This window comes from Alligator mississippiensis, chromosome 3, assembly GCF_030867095.1.
Source record: "Alligator mississippiensis isolate rAllMis1 chromosome 3, rAllMis1, whole genome shotgun sequence".
In the NCBI taxonomy this organism is placed as follows: domain Eukaryota; kingdom Metazoa; phylum Chordata; order Crocodylia; family Alligatoridae; genus Alligator; species Alligator mississippiensis.
In genome coordinates this window covers 37,204,589-37,220,989 of record NC_081826.1, presented here as the reverse complement: position 1 = coordinate 37,220,989, position 16,401 = coordinate 37,204,589, and the positions used below count along the sequence as shown (strand labels likewise).

At 40.4% G+C, this 16,401-nt stretch overlaps 1 protein-coding gene across 1 annotated transcript in view; it reads right to left on the bottom strand.

Moving 5' to 3' along the window:
* The window catches only part of UBR5 (ubiquitin protein ligase E3 component n-recognin 5), a 149,398-nt gene that overhangs the window by 47,844 nt on the left and 85,153 nt on the right, over positions 1-16,401 (bottom strand). Inside the window, exons 17-25 of the mRNA XM_059723832.1 lie at positions 13,821-13,964; positions 13,610-13,721; positions 13,275-13,429; positions 10,658-10,855; positions 8,922-9,132; positions 3,319-3,445; positions 1,709-1,860; positions 1,193-1,288; positions 615-738 (exon numbers count right to left, since the gene is read on the bottom strand). Of these exons, the coding sequence (XP_059579815.1) occupies positions 615-738; positions 1,193-1,288; positions 1,709-1,860; positions 3,319-3,445; positions 8,922-9,132; positions 10,658-10,855; positions 13,275-13,429; positions 13,610-13,721; positions 13,821-13,964 (1,319 nt within the window). The remainder of the gene's footprint in view (positions 1-614; positions 739-1,192; positions 1,289-1,708; positions 1,861-3,318; positions 3,446-8,921; positions 9,133-10,657; positions 10,856-13,274; positions 13,430-13,609; positions 13,722-13,820; positions 13,965-16,401) is intronic.

Genomic DNA, 16,401 nt, shown 5'->3' with positions numbered 1-16,401 from the left:
ATAGGAGCATAGTGTAATTTACCAATCCTGTTACCTGGGAAAATTTAATTAATTTCAGAGTCTTCTGCAAAGATAAATTCATGTCCATTTAATCTTTTCGTTAGAATGAGTTTCTGGGACTTGCATCCTTGTCCTACTGCACCCTCTCCAATACAGTATTATCACAACATACGTGCCAATACAAGATTAAGTTCTCGCAGAACACTGGTGATAAGGAATATTTTGAGGTTAAAAGACCAGATTTCCATGGTTGCATCCATTATTTGACAGCCATGGCATGAACAGAGAAATGAGCATACTGCCGCACTGATATATTATGAATATTCATAAGACAAACTGTCTTCCAACTACACTCTGGTCATAATTATATATCTGAGTAATTACTATCCTAGTTCTGCTACCTTACGCATGGAGGGAAACAAGTTATGCTCTAATAAGTTATCTGCAGTAAGTCTATTTCACTATGAAATCTACTAAATATATATTCATATTTCTACATGAAAATATTTGCCTACACACTGAAAACAGTTTAATAAGGATGGTTAAAAAGTTTCAGCTGATGTATTGTCTCATCTTCAGGTAAGAAATATGGCAATTAATTTTAAAATGCTTACTTGGCTGACAGTAGTTCTCTAAGATATGGTTGTAGTACCACACTATCACATAACAATTTCAGTATAAAATGAGCATTTGCTTTCCGATCCTTAGATTCCACCACGGATGGCTCAGTAGAAGGACCTGCGATTAGAAAAACAGAGCACTAGAAACAGAATCCCCTAAACGGGTCATTTACTGCAAGTACTTTCATCAAAAAGAGCACTGTACTAATGGTATGATTAATCAGCAACTTTACTATGATGCATATACCAATTTCAATAATGTACTATGTATGTCACTAAATTTCAGAATGTGAAACTGTGACCTAAATTAGAAACAGTAATTTCTTATTATCCTGTTAGAGTACCTTTTCACCTGTATATCATGTGCAGGTAAGCAGAAGATTTTACATGAAGTCTTCCGTCAACTCTGCTTTATGTAAAGTCACAAATATATAGTTCAAATGAACTGGTAAAATGCAACTTCAAGTCCCTCTTCATTTAAAGGAATCTTCATATACAGAAGACCTACCAGCTTTTGTTTGTGTTGACTGTTTTCCTTCTAAAGTATATACAGAGAAATAGCATGCTCTCACCTGGTATGGTAGAGGTGCTAGGTCCTTGGCCAGTGCCAGTCGCTGCTGTGGTAAGAGATCCCACAGCGGGGGCCAGGATAAAATCAATGTCACCATCTTTCAGTAAACAGAACAGCAGGATGTACATCAATATATAAAAACATCCCTAACAACATGTTCTTTTTGCAGTACTTAGCTACATTATACACATTTTGCTTCTAGCAAAAGGTCATGTCACTAGACAGCCATCAATTTAGCCAACATTACAGCAAATACTTGCAGGAAGTTTGGCGACAGCATTTTAAAAGAAAAATGTTTGTTTACTTTATTCCGATTAATAAAAGTGGGTTTAAACCCTATCTTTACTCTCATTAAAAAACACTTCCAACTACTAATACTACATTTCTATAGCATTTACCAACTATACATGTATTTTGCACATATTTAAATTGAGCCATAAAAGTCACTGATTTCTCTCCCTCATTTTTTTTCTATTAAGTTTTACACTGGCATCAACTAATGCATTAGTAATCTTACCAGGATCCATTGCAGGAGGATCAGGAACCCAACTGGGTGGAGCTATGGGTGGAGAAACTGGGTCTTGGTGATCACTAGATGAAGCACCAGCTTCATGTCTACCCAATCCAGCTGCTCGCAAGGATCTTCTCATCATTTCTCTCAGTCTCAAACTGGACAAACATTAAACAAATTCCATCCCACGTTCATTTAAAAAAAAATATATACTTAAGCAAACATTTAGAGTTAAAGGCAACTTAATTTTTTTTTTTTATTCCTATGATTTTCTTTGGCACAAAGAAGGAAGTCAAACAGTAATTTTTAATTCCTTCCTACCATTTTATTGTAATAGAACATATTTTAGCTTCTCATATTTTGGTATAGCACTCTTCTTATGAAGTCTTGATCCTGCCAGTGGAACAGCTTATAAAATAAGGATTGCTGGGAGGAGAGGCAGGGAAGTAGGCTAAACACTCAGGCCCTTTACCTCACTAGAAAGACATGAGGAGAGTCTAATGAAAGATTAGGGAGAAAGGTATGAAGAAGCATGAACCCACAGGATATTTTTGAACAATGGAACAATAGAATTCAAATAGTTATTATTAAAACCTGCATCAACACAGCCGAATCTGGAAGCTGGGGAGGCTATGGGGACAGAAGAACGTAATACAGGGATGTGGTACATGTCTAAGGGAAGTGGTATGAACCCAACTCCTGTTACGGGTCCCAGGTGAATTTTCCAGAGAAGGTGGGAGGAGGGCTTAACCCTTACTTCTCCTGAATCAAAACAGTTGACTGGACTGAGAAGTGCAGCTCATGAATGACAAAGAACCAGCTTCAAGTTCATTTCTGCTTTGGCCAACAAGCTAGAATATTAAAATAATATAAACTCTCCAATCAGCACAGGACAACCCAATATCATAAAGGTAGAAACTTGTTCTGTCCTAGACATCTATCAAAATCAATACCAATTCAAATACAATGGCGAAGAGGCACTTATTTTGATGCTATCAGATATCTTGGAAGTTTATCAATTTCTTTATCATCCTCTAAAGTGCTAGATCACAGGAATACTATCTTGATACCATTTATTTCCTGTCCATAAGAGCAGTGATAAGCTTGGGATAAAGAAAACGCCAAGTTCTTTCAGGATGCATCACTATAACAGATTTATCAGCAACAGTAGTCTCGGTATTAGGCAATTTAAGACAAATAAAAACATGCCCACTGTCTATCCTGGAAAGTTGTCCAAAACATAAATCAAAACAAAATCTTCTATAGTTCTATAACACTTCATGCTTGGACTCTTATTGAACTTTACAAACATAAATTAACTAATGGCTTTAACCTTCTCACAAGGTAGTCCCATTTTGCAACTGAGGAAGCTGAGGGACAAAAAGATAGAAGATGTGCCTTTACTCAGAAGTCTGTACTACAGCCAGAATTCCAAGACTAGCAGCCTCCCTGACTGCCAGCCCTGTGCTTTAACAACTAGACATTATTTCTCAAACTAACAACAGAGCTTAGGCTTGATCTTGGGTAAACGGCAAAGACCTGAGTTACATTAATACACAATGCTAAGTGAGCGAAGCATATAAAAGGTGGAGTAATGCATCTTAAAACCAGTTTACCTTCTGCTGCTTGATGATCCTGCCCGATTTCCTGGACCATTACTTGATACTACTGAAATTGCATTTGCAATAGCCTCAACAGCAGAGAGCCTTTCAGCAAACGTGTTCCTTTCAGAGCGTTCTGCTTCTGAAAACATTAAGAAAATATTTGGTGCCAAAATTTCATCTGAGTTATAAGAAAGGAATAAAAATAGGGAATTTCACTAAGACAAAAAGATTACTACAGTTTTCTTTTTCACTACGTTTGAAGGGATACTACCAGGAAGATTAGATGCAAATTTTCTCTTTTTTTAAAGTCTGAACTGTAATTCTCCCATGACTCAACCAAACCCCAAATTTGGAGAAGGAATTCAAGAGAGAAACTTCAACTCCAGGACAATCATAAGAGTATCTAGCAGACCTTAACCTTCACAGTAGGATCTGTAGCAACAGGGGCCTTGGTGAAAAGTATGGCAGTAACTTTAAGTGATTTGGCATATATATCTGCTCATTTTTCTGTGCAATTCATTTCTAAACAGCATTACTGAAACAGGATTTTAGATCAACAAGGTATGCCAAAGACACAAAACTAGGGGCTGAGGATGCAGGTTTGTAGCCTTGTTGGTCTAAGGACATAAGCAGACATGGTTCTTTGGGTGAATCTGATATCTTTTGTTAGATCAACTTAAGTAGTTAGGGAAAAATTCCAATTTGAGACTGAGGATGACAGAACAAAACAATCAGCAGTGTCTTGGCATCACAAAGTGCAGGCTTCTTCACCTAATCTGAAAGAGTTAGCTGAAAATGCCTTAAGTTTTTTGTTTTTTTTTTTTGGGGGGGGGGGGGGGGGGGCAGATTTCACAATGTGCTAGACATCCCCTTTCTTCTTTCAACATGGCATTTGTCACTTCTGTGTCTTGCCAGCATGTGAAGACAAGAGTAATACCCAGATGTGGGGTGCTTGACTGAAACCCAATTTGGACAAAATTATTTACTAGCAGAGTTTTAGCACTGAGAACCGACACAACTGGCTTCTGCTACAATTTGAGGGTGCTGGTCAACAGTTACAGTGACTTGAATCCTTGGAATCTTAGTGGACATCACTAGCAGAAGTAATATGTCTTTCATCTTTGCTTAGCCTTGAGGTTCTACTAGTACCTCAGACAGACTTTTCCCACAATCACTCCATAATGGACCAGTGCAACAAGCCTTAACAGTCACCCTGAAGCTTCAGTGCTGTCAAAACTGTAGATCAGCAGAAGCACATTACACCTGCACTCTCTCTTTCAAGTGCATTTCAAGCTATCACACTACACATTTTTAAGACTCAGTTATCCAAAGAACCATTTGTCAATTCATGCTCAAATCACAGTAGTTGTGATAGGCAGAGATGCCCCTGTTTCTTTGAATGCACTTACAGCATTAATGCAGCCAACACTGAGCATGGCTATAAAACACATGACCCATACTGGAAAAAAACATATTTATGGCAACCTACCACAAGGATAGATTAGCGTAGCCCACTTGTATGAGAATTATGGCAATGCCCACTGTGCGCAATCCCTTTAGTGTTGACACTTTTTCAAGTCATGGTGAACTATTACACTGACTACAGTTCAACCTCCTCCTCACATGCACAGCTGAGCTGCACCTCTTCTATTTCCAATGATTCCTGTTTCTTCACCAGCCTTAAACATGTGGCAACATTACCAAACTGGGCCCCAAACAGTTCACCCAGAATCCCTCGGTCTCCCCCTCTCTCAGCCTGTGACACCCAGATTAGTGTGACCCAGCTGTCCATGAGGTGGAACCTGACCAGGTCTGCCCTATGTCTCACCTGCATATACACTTTTAGAGCATCCCAGGACTCATGATAAGAACACCTAGTTCCTGTCATGAGTGGGGGAAGCTAATTACCACATGGATCCCTAGTGGGGGGCAGGTATCTGGAATACACGTACATACGGAGCTGTTGGGTCATCATGGCTTGAAAACACTTGACTCTGCTGGGGCACAGCCCAATGAACAATACGCTAAGTCATGAGCCTTTTGGTTTTGGACTAATATTACAGTTTGTACTATAGATAAGTAGGTACAAAAGTGCTGTTTAAAGGTGTGTTTATGCAATACATGTGCTACAACTTGCAACAATTTCAAAATAGGTAAACTGCATCAATTCTGGATGAACTAAGTCTATGGGTACCTGTAACAATTTGCCCATATGCAAATTACTAGATGCATTTATTTCAAGGTCATTGTTTTCAAGTTTGCTCCTCGTGTTTAGGAAGAGCAGGGTCTGATAGTAAGGGGGGGGGGAGGGACTGCAGGGGAAGAAGTTGGGGGGGGTTAAGGGGGCTCAGAGGGCAAAAGGCTCTCTTACCCCGCAGATTAAATTTTCCCTGCTGTAGCAGTGGGAAGGGAGCAAATTCAAGGCAAGCTTCCAATAATTAGATTCTATATCTGGAAAATTATAATAAATTATAATTTTTCCATATAGAGAGTCTAATTATTGGGGGGTTGTCTCATATTCAGGGTCATTTTATATTTGAATAAATATGGTAGGTCTCAATACCAGATAAACAACTCTTGACAGGAAATGGTTGCAGAGTATATTCCCCACATCCTAGAAAAAAATGGAAGTTTACATTTTTAAATAGTGCCAGATTATTACTGTTATTTTGTCTTACATGTGTGTACTAATTATATCTATCTGAGGTGAATATTATTGATAGTCTGAATCCCACAAAAGGTGGTTCTCTCCTGGCCATATAGATATAAGAATCAGGAAGATGGCTAAAGAGGAAGCAGCTTACTAAAGAGCAACAGCTGACCAGTGGCCCCTCAAACTTTTGAGGTCTAAACTCAATGATGAATTGCTCGATTATGATACAGATGGCTTACCATCAGTATCGTGTGCGCGCCAGTTTCAGCAGAGATATTTTCATAATCCATTACAAAATTCTTCATGCATTAGGGAAAGTTTGAACAAGACAACAATTTATCGTTTCCTATCAAAAATGATCCTTTCAATGACAACATTTTTTACATTTCAACATTTCCAAGAAAGGGTTTGCATTTTAAAAACAACAACATTAAGATAACTAAACACCCAGAAAATGAGCCTGTTAACTTTTGGCGTTTCCATCCAGACATGGGGAACAATATTTCCTCAACTGCTTTTTAAAACAATCCTACTTTCCTATAAAATAAATCTATGTTAAAAGGCTCAGAAAACAGGCATCAGGAGAAACTGCTTCAGTTCAGTTCTCACTAAATTTTTTTTGATGAATCAGAATGATTCAGCAAAAGTACATTAATATACAGGCTAAAATATTCAAGGTTGAGTCATTTATGAGTTTATTATTAAAGCAGATTCGATTCAAAGCATAGACTATCATGTCACAGGTTTTATATTTTCCAAGTTAAACGTATTTTAGAAGCATTTCTGTACCAGCATTTAACCAATACTGGTCCAGTTTCCAGGTTGAGGAAATTCAAGTATTGATACTACCTATATATAGTGCTATTTATCCTTTTATTATAGGTCATGCAGATAAGAAGAATTGTATGTAAGAATGTCTGACTTGTCATTATCAGAACTCATTTTCAATAGATTAAAAAAAAAAAACTTTTCAAAATTAAAATCATTAAGACTAAAAGTAGATTAGCAAAAAGACTCAGAGAGAAGCCAATGGATGGGAGGCCAGTAACTGCTTGAATACAACCCTACCAATACCTAAAATGAACCCATTATTCTGGAGTCATTCTTTCACTGTCTAGTAAATATCACCACCACCTTCTAGAGGCAGGTCCACACAAGATAACAGCCTTTTGCTGTTATCAGCAACTTGTAGCTCCTGGGATGGAAGACTATTGATTAAATCTAAAGATCTCAAAAAATCCCTACTTGTGACCTATACTGTAGGAAGCAAGAGGCTTTCAGTAAGATTTCATACGATGGACAATGATTTTTCAATTTAAAATATTTTTTTAAATCCTTGGAAAATGACATCTAATCAAACTACATTAAAAGAACCTCAAGGTTGCAAAGACAAGCACTCAAATTAGGAAAAGCCAGGTTAAGATTGCCTGTGCATCCTTATTTCATCTGCCCTGTGTGTACGTATTAGGATGTCATCTTTTAAGATGCCATCTTTAAACATACAGCATTTCAGCAAGACCCCTGTTTCCCAAACAGTGCACAGGACACACGATAAAGTCCTTATTCATTACTAAAGCATGATAAATAAGGGGTTGCTTGTAGGACAACCTCAGTTGTTGCAGAAGTTGGAAAGTATACTGAGACAGGAGCCTGTGGGGGGGGGGGGGGGGGGGGGGGGGGGGAGAGGGAGGGGACAACAAGTGTCTTCTAGTTAGCACAACTGAATGCTGCTCCAAAACTGGATTCTATTTCTGCCACACGTGAAGCAAACAGTTCAGCAGAACACCAAATTTTTCATAAGTGGCAACTATATTAGTTATTCTCTGAGACCCTGATTACAGACACCAGGGGTCTGACTTGTAGAAGTGCTAAGTGCTCAGAGCTACCACCAAGGTTAATGAGAACTGAATTTTGTACATAGAAGTCTGGTAAACTGTCAAGTACTCCAAAAAAATAAAAGTAAGGCCCCATGCTTCCCATATTGAACACCTAAAATTAGCCAACACTTTAAGATTTAATCTGTTCCTCTGATTCCCATGTGTAAAATGGGAATAAATATTGCTCCCTCACACCACAAGGGTATTGTGGAGATTAATTTTTTTAAACGTTTTAAAGAACCAAAAGATAATGACAGCACCACAGAGAAGCCCTCGAGGGGATTAATAATTCTTTTATTCAGTGCAAGGTTTGGATGGTGTGCAGTAAATAAGGAATGGGGCCACACACTGAATGAGGAGGAGAAAAAGAAATATTGAATAGCTACCCATTCGGTGAGCACCGTCCATCTTGTGCACTGAATGAGGTAGTCCTGTGGAAAAAATAGTATGATTGTGTAATTACAGTCTGTTTTATAATGAATACATATGCATAATGCACGGATTATCTTAATTCTGGCATTTCCTAACTTTTGAGTGCTTGACTTTACAGATTTACATTCTTTTAACAGATTTTTGATGTAGTAATATTTAAGCAGCTATAAAGTGTGTTAATGCCTTGACTCAACAGAAAGCCCTGTGTTCATATTTTTTAGTAAGTCACATAAGAACACATTTTTCAATGGAAAAAAAGACACCAAATGCAACTTGGCTAATGTTCAGTGGTATTTGATAACCTTGAAAAAGAAAGTGTAAATTATGCTGTTTGCATAAAAAGACCAAGCAAGAAGTGATGCAAAAGCCAATGCACTTCCTCTCCTTTGTAAAAAAATTTAGTTAGGTAACTGAAGTTTGGCATCTAAAAACAGTATTTGGACAATTAATGAAAACTAAGCTACCACAAACATCTATATGATGCTAAGGGAAAGTGCATCTACTCAGCCTCACTGATAAGTAAAGGCCACTTAATTTTAGGTGCAGATTAGGCACCTATGTTCCAAGAATTTGATCTGTATTCTCAGTACTTTTGACACTGCATGAAAAGGAGTTCTCAAAATGATTCTCATGATACTGTTTGTTGAGCTCACCCTCTTCCTCTTTAGTCTCTTTGTTACTTGTTGGGAAGCACACAGATACACAGGCATGCAGAATGTTACGATTTCCATCACATCTGTGGCTGAGGAATGTCTGCAGCATTTGCGGATTCTGATCCAAGACAACCGCTTGCTCAAGATTCATCAGGTATTGCCTGCAGGCCTCATAGTCGCATCGGAGAATATGCTGCATTAGGGTTTGTTTCTGTGCTCAGGAAAATAGACAGGTGTTAATAAAATGACAAAAATATCAGACACAAGCACTTGCAGAAATGAAACTGCAGTTAAACTTAAAATGGTTCATTAATAACCAACACAGGAAATGCCAAGGGCAAACGTATCAGAACTGCCTCATGTTATGAGCTCATTTATCTATTTTAACTAAATAATAAAAGGAAATTCAAGAAGGACATGCTGAAATAAAAAAAAATCACACATCTATCAAACCCACAAGAGTTTGATACTTGGCATCATAGTTAACTACTGCAATGGCCAAGAGAGATCATCTTGATCTCATGATTTTACATAACAGCAAAAAAAGGAGGATTCAAGGACAGAGCAAGATATTTATTGGCTTTTACAGAGCTCTCTCTTAACAGCTAAGGGACAGGGGAGGTTGAAGCTGCCTGTAAGGCTCACCCCATATCTAAAAGACCTTTTGCTCCTCTACAATTGAGATCCAAACCCAGGCTAGCTGTAAAACATCCTGGTGACAGCATGGAAAATACAGCAAATACATGCAAATTTAGGTTCTACATTAACTGTATGAAACTAACAATTTAAGAGGACGTAACAAGCTATCTGGCATTGCAAGCACTGAACATTGCCAACGTATAAAGTATTGTTTAGAGTGACACAGGTACAAGTCCCTGCTTCAAGAACTTTAAAAGTTATATTTTTTACAGTTTCTCCCTCATCAGTTCCTGTCCTACTCTAAATTATAGGCAAACTGTAGTGCATTTACCGTAAGCGTTAGAGCTGTGCTGTCCTAAGAAAGGAAATATGTTCCAAATACAAAAGAAAAGGGAAGCATATGAACTGAATGCATGAATGAATACAATGTTTATATTTGCCACACCTACCCACAAACACAGAAAATTAGGGATGGAAGGGACCTCAACTAGTTCAACCCCCTGCTCAAAGCAGAAACATCCCCTACTTGATCATTCTGGCCAGCGCTTGTTGAGCCAGGCCTTAAAAACCTCCATGAATAGAAATTCCACCATTCTAGGTAACCTGTTCCAGTGCTTCACCACTCTCCTTGTGAGAAAGTTTTTTTCCTAATATCCAACCTAAACCTCCATTGCTGCAACTTGAGTCCATTTCTCTTTGTTCTGCTCTCTGCCACCACCAAGAACAGTTTAGCTCCATCCTCTTTGCAACCACCCTTCAGATAGTTAAAGGCTACTAGCATACATCATTCCGTTTGCATCATACAACACACAAACACTATTTTGACTTTGGTACTAATCCCTAATCATTTTGAATTGTAAGTAACTTAATTTAAAAAAGCATAAGCTGGAGGCATTTTCAAAGACAAACAGTCTTCTGATTTACCAAATATATTTGCTTATACTTTTCAAGTTTGTAGAAATGCAGGCAGTTTAAGTATTTCTTTAAAATAGCCAGAGTTTAAGAGCTAAATCCCAAACTACTTTAAACTTTAAGCATTTTAAAAAGGTCCTAAGAATGCTACTTAATAATGAAGCAAATACAAAACAGTACATTACCTCAACAGCCATAATTATAATAGCAGCTTTCTTTTTGATGGTAGAGTTAGCAGGAAGATTTGTTAAAGAATGAACACCCATTCCAAGACTACTGATAGGTGGAAGGTCCAGCCAATCAGGATCTCTTATTCCACCCATGCAATCTTTTGCCATTGGATAGATGGTACCATTTCCATCTCGAAGAATAATAGGAGACTCCTACAAAAAAAAAGAAAAAAAAAAACCACTTAAAATTTAAAAACAAATTTTATAAAGTATGTATTTTCAGTCATCATGTAATATGCTTTCCCTCCTAAAGACCTATTTCTACCAAGCTGCCAAGAGGCAACCTCGAAATCTGAAACCATTTGTTATTCCTCACTCCTATCTTTTAGCTTTATAACCACAGATTTTCTAGAGGACATCATCTCCCCTCATTCCCTCTTCTTGAATGCCTGGAACATGCCAAGCATCTATATTATGGAGATATAGTAAAAATCCTTATTAAAATAAAACATGCATAGATCTTAGTAGGGGTATAGGCTGTATCCGTGTTTGTTTAAGGACATAGGCAGACAAGGTTCTTCGGGTAAAAGTAGTATCGTTTATTAGACCAACTCAAATAGTTGGAAAAAATCTTCTTTCCAAGCTTTCCGGTATAAATACCCTTCATCAGGCTGAGGAAACATCTGCAGTTGGCGTGTGCTTTTCCTGGATGGGAAAGTTTTACCCGAAGAACCTTGTCTACCTAGATATTAATAGGACACCTGGACCTGATACCACTACACCTTCATGAGAAAACCCAACAAAAAACCCCATATAAAACAAACCTGAATTGACACAAATGTCAAATCTCCACATTTTCAGAGCTTATGCCAATGCATGCATCTTTAGATCCCATTGTGTATCTTTAGTAAAGCAGACAGTGAGTATAAAACAGATAACTGAAAATTATTTCTGCTACCTTATTCTTAACTCCTATGTGCTGCAAGACACAATGTTCATTTATCTTTATACTACAGACAAGACATCACCAGAGGTGTGATAAAAAATGTTTGGGTCAATACCGACGGCCAATTATTAACAAGCCATATCAGCCGATACCAATTCGACCGCCGATACGCAGCTCTGCATCTTGGAGAGCAGCGTCCAGCTAGTAAGTCTGGGGGCGGGGGAGGTGGCAGCAATTGAGGACCCCATGGTGAGGGAGGGAGTGAGGCTGAATCACCGGCAAGTGCTGCCCAGCTGGGGCAGGGCAGAGGATGGAGCCACAAGTGGCTCATCCAGGGAGGTAAGTGGCTCCCTCCGCTGCACACATCCCCAGAGGAGACATGGGGAGCACATACCACCCAGATCTGCATGCAGGGTGAGAGCGGGCTGCCGCTGCAGGCTAGGACAGCACTGGGCTCTTCCCAGTGGGGAGGCTAAGTTAGGGCTGCGCTGGGGCAGGGAACAGTGCTGGGAGAAGGGGCTGCAGGGTAGGCTAAAGCCACCCCAAAATTCCCCGTAGCTCCCCCATCACCGCCACCGTCGCACACCCCAAGCACAGCCCTGGCCCACCCCCCTACCTGGAAGACTCTGGCTCTGCCCCACCCTGCAGAAGCATCCTGCCCTTGCTGTGCACAGATCCAGGGGCACATGCCCTCCATGCCTCCGCCGGAAGCATGCGCAGTGGTGGGAGCTACCCCCTGCAAACACACCCCTGTATAAGCTGCTCACAGCTCCATTCTGCGCTCCACCCTAGCCCGGCTGGGCAATGCCGGCCTGCCCCACTCCCTCCCTCACTGTGGGGGCCCTCGATCTGCCTCCCACACATCCCTTCCCTCCCCTCTGCCCCAGACAGACTCTGCTCTCCAAGCTGCCAGGCTGGCTGCGCACATGCTGTGGCTGCATGAATGCACACAGCATTTATTGGTGACATTTATAGGCCACATCAGCCAGAAAAAGCTGATTGCCAATAATGTCAATTTTCCTTTTATCTGTGCTGATACAATATGGACCGATGCATCAGTGCACCTCTAGGTGTCACCAAATCATAAACAGTGCAAAATCCACAGAAAAAATGTGAAACTGCTATATTCATCAGCTTTAGATAATAAACTGCACTGAGAAAGAATGAATAGACTGTCTTTAACTCATAACGCTAAGGGCCCTGACAGATGTTACACTTACGATGCGATTAACTGGTTAATCGTGTTTTAAGTAGCGACCTGGTTACATGTTCAATCCAATTAATGGAGTGATAAAATAAGGGGTAAGGGATACGTCAGAACGTTATTACACAAAATGTGTTCTCAGCCTCCAGAGCCCTTCAAGGCTCCCATGTGCTCCAGAAGCTGGGATCCCCAATAGGCTGATGGGGTTAGATGAAAATATAATTTTCCTCTGAAACAAAACTGAACACTGAAGCTTTCACTGAAACAGTTACTGTTTCCTCTAAAATGAAAACTTTGCAAGTTCTACCCTAAACTCAAAGTAGTCCAGGGTGAAACTAGTGATGCGATCTTCAGTAGTTTCCTAGTCTCCCATTTAAAAATCCACCTCTAGCAAACCTTAAAGAGATGCGCAGTATTAGCCCTGGAAGGACAACAACACTGCAAAGTTAAATTACTGAAATCAAACAAACAAACAAACAAACCTGTCCAGCTGTAAAAATGGCAACACTTCTCTCATTCTGACCCAGGAAAGCAATGCTGCTGGTGGGGAAATTATTTTCCTGCTCAGCTTTTCCTGTAGCGAGGTCAAATATGCAATAGCGGACCCAGTTCCCAGTCTTGAGGACAGCATGAACTCCTTCAGAGGCAAATAAAGAAAATATTAAAACTTGTGGTACAAGCATACTTTAAACAAGTCCAAACTATTGCACCTCTACTGCAGTTAGTGTGGACAATTACACTTTTTTTTAATGCATTCTGCAAAAAGAGAAAAAATGCTTTTAAAGAGAAAGCGGGGGATATTTTGGAAGTGACTTACCTTTTGAATCAACGTTCACTGCTAGGATTTCTGTTTTTTCAGGAATACACAGCTTTTTAGGAGTCCTTTGGAAACAATCAGGAACTTTTGGAGTGCCGCCAGTCTTTACTACCTAAAAACATAGGTTAGATGTCAATAAATACATAGTGCAAAGAAAACATACTAACTTTTGAGGCTGGGTTTCCCTCCCCTTCTGCTCCACACAACATACCTGGAGCTCATCTATTCGGAGCAGTCTACAATCCTGGAGAAGAGAAGAAGGATCGGGATCTGAACCCGAGGTGCTCTGACAGTTTGCACTGCTGGATGTGCCTGGGAACTTCACAGCAACATATGCACCATCCACTTTTAGCACCTGTAAGCAGAAAACACTGACTATAAATGCAAAAAAGTTCTGAGAATTTGTATGTTGTAGCCATGTTGGTCTAAAGCCATAAGCAGACAAGGTTTTTAGGGTAAATGTCATATCTTGTATTAAACCAACTAAATAGTTGGGAAATTTTTTATTTGCAAGCTTTCAGGCATGAATAACCTTCTTCAGCCAAAAGGAGAATCTGCTAGTGTTGTGTTCTCCATGATAAAAGAGAACCCAATAACGTTTTGAGAGGAAACTCAGAAATCATTAAAGGTTTCTAATTATTACTCTAAAAACTGAGGCTCCTGCTTATTAAGTGCAAGAGATTTAAGTACAGGTTAGATAAATATTTGTCTTTGATGAGATGGGGATAATCTTGTATTGAGCAGGGGGTTAGAGAAAGATGATCTTTTGTGGTCCCTTCTCTACTTCAAGGCTTGCTCAGTGCTCTAGGAAAAAGCAGTGGGAAGCTCTCATCAATACCATAGAGCAGCATATCTTCCTAAAGCAAATCTATACGCTTAAGTCGCTATTTTAAAAAAGCAAATTGCTCTTCATTCATTCCATAAGACAAAACACTGATAGAAACAAGAGAGCAGGGTCCTTTAAAGAAAGCTATTTTTAATATCCTGTGTCAAAATAAAAAAAAACACCGTGCACAAAAAGAAACAGGTCATTTAGAACTTATTTAGGAAAGCTGGGAAAGATCCCAGCTCAATAAGACATTAGAGAGACGGAAAAAGGGTGAGAGGTAAGCTTCTGAAATACAATCACCAAGGTAGCTTTGTGATTGACAGCTCAATATTGACTGTTATACATCAAAAAGTAAGAGTGAGCCCCTAATGATGAATCAAGTATCTCTGGATGTGTTTATCCTCATATACAGAAAGTCCCAAGGGTGTGACCATGGACCCATGGTAATCCATTGCCTTCACAGGGAAGAAAAGTGATCAACACAAGGTAGAGGCACAGCACATGAAAAGTCAGCCCGGAGCAGCTGTCTTACATACTCCCCTCCCCGTCTCTTGTACCTTGATTACAGGTGCAGGATTTAGAGATAGCAAGGAGCTGGGCAGTCCCATGGAGTGCAAAGTGTTGGGGGAATGTTACTCTTTAGAGTGTCAGTGGAGTTTGCTGCTGCTCAGGGACTCTCAACCTTTTTTTTTTTGCTGCTGAAGCCCATGTCCAGAAGGCAAAAAACCTCCTAAATTCAGCAGCAAAAAATAGTTGGTCCAACCCCCCCACCAAGAACAAGCTCCACTACTGCTCTGTAAAACTGATTCCCAGAATGCTTTGCACTCTATGAAACACCTGCTGTTAAGGGGTGGGGCGGATGGGGGGGGGGGGGGGGGAGTCGTCACATATCCCCCGATTTCTGTGTCCACACTGGGACACAGGGCTGAAGCCTGGCCAGACTAGCACTGAGCAGAAGCCACTTCCATGGCCCAGCAACTGGGACCTGGTGCAGGATGGTGAAGTGGACCAGGGAAGCTTGGTGCCGTCACAGCCACAAGCATTGCACCACCATGGCTGCCCAGGTGAGGCGCCCCCTGCCTGCCCGGCAGCAGCAAGGAGGTGGGGGGGCACAACTCTACACCACCTCACTTTGGCGTGGCTGGAGCTGAGCTCCCAGTGGCAGCACATTCTCTCTCCCTGCTGCTGCCAGGTGAGCAGAGGGTACATTTACCTTGGCAGCTATGGCAGTATAGAGCTCCATCCCACGATAGGTCCTGCCTGCTGGGCTCCTACCCAATACTGGTCCAGCCAGGCTGCAGCCCCATGCCCCACTGTGGATGCAGAAATCTGGGATGGGGGGGAGGGGGGGGATGACGACACGTGTCCCCACATGCCCCCACAACCCATTGCTTATGTCCACAACACCCCTGCCCCATAACACTGGGGGGCTGGGGCCTGGGGGCAGCAGGTCAGAAGTGAGGAATGCCAGCAGGGCCACATTGTTACAGGTTGGGAGCTCTGATTTTCCATGATAAAAAAAACAAACCAACTCAAACACCAAAATATATAGTCTTTTCAAATTTATTATGACTGAGGCACTAGATGACTTCCAAATTGCTTTAAATTTGTAAATATATCAATAGAACATTGTGTTCAGCTGATACCTACCTACCTACCCACACACATATATTAGTGGCATTTCATTTTAACCATAGAAAAGAAAGATTTTGGGGTTTTTAAATCAGAAGTTTGGATTTTTATCAGAGAATTTTGATGTTTTAAACAGAGAAAATCAGGATCCCTTGCTTATAGCCTTCTTTCCAGAGATTGAGATTAATAAAAACACAATGAAGCAACTTTTCCAAAGGAGGCACTTGTGCACCAGATCTGAGATGATCTCTAACCATCTCTGAGATGTAGAAGGCAAAGTAAGAGAAGTGCTCAAAGACCTCCAGAGTCTTTCCCTGAATGGTAATTTGAG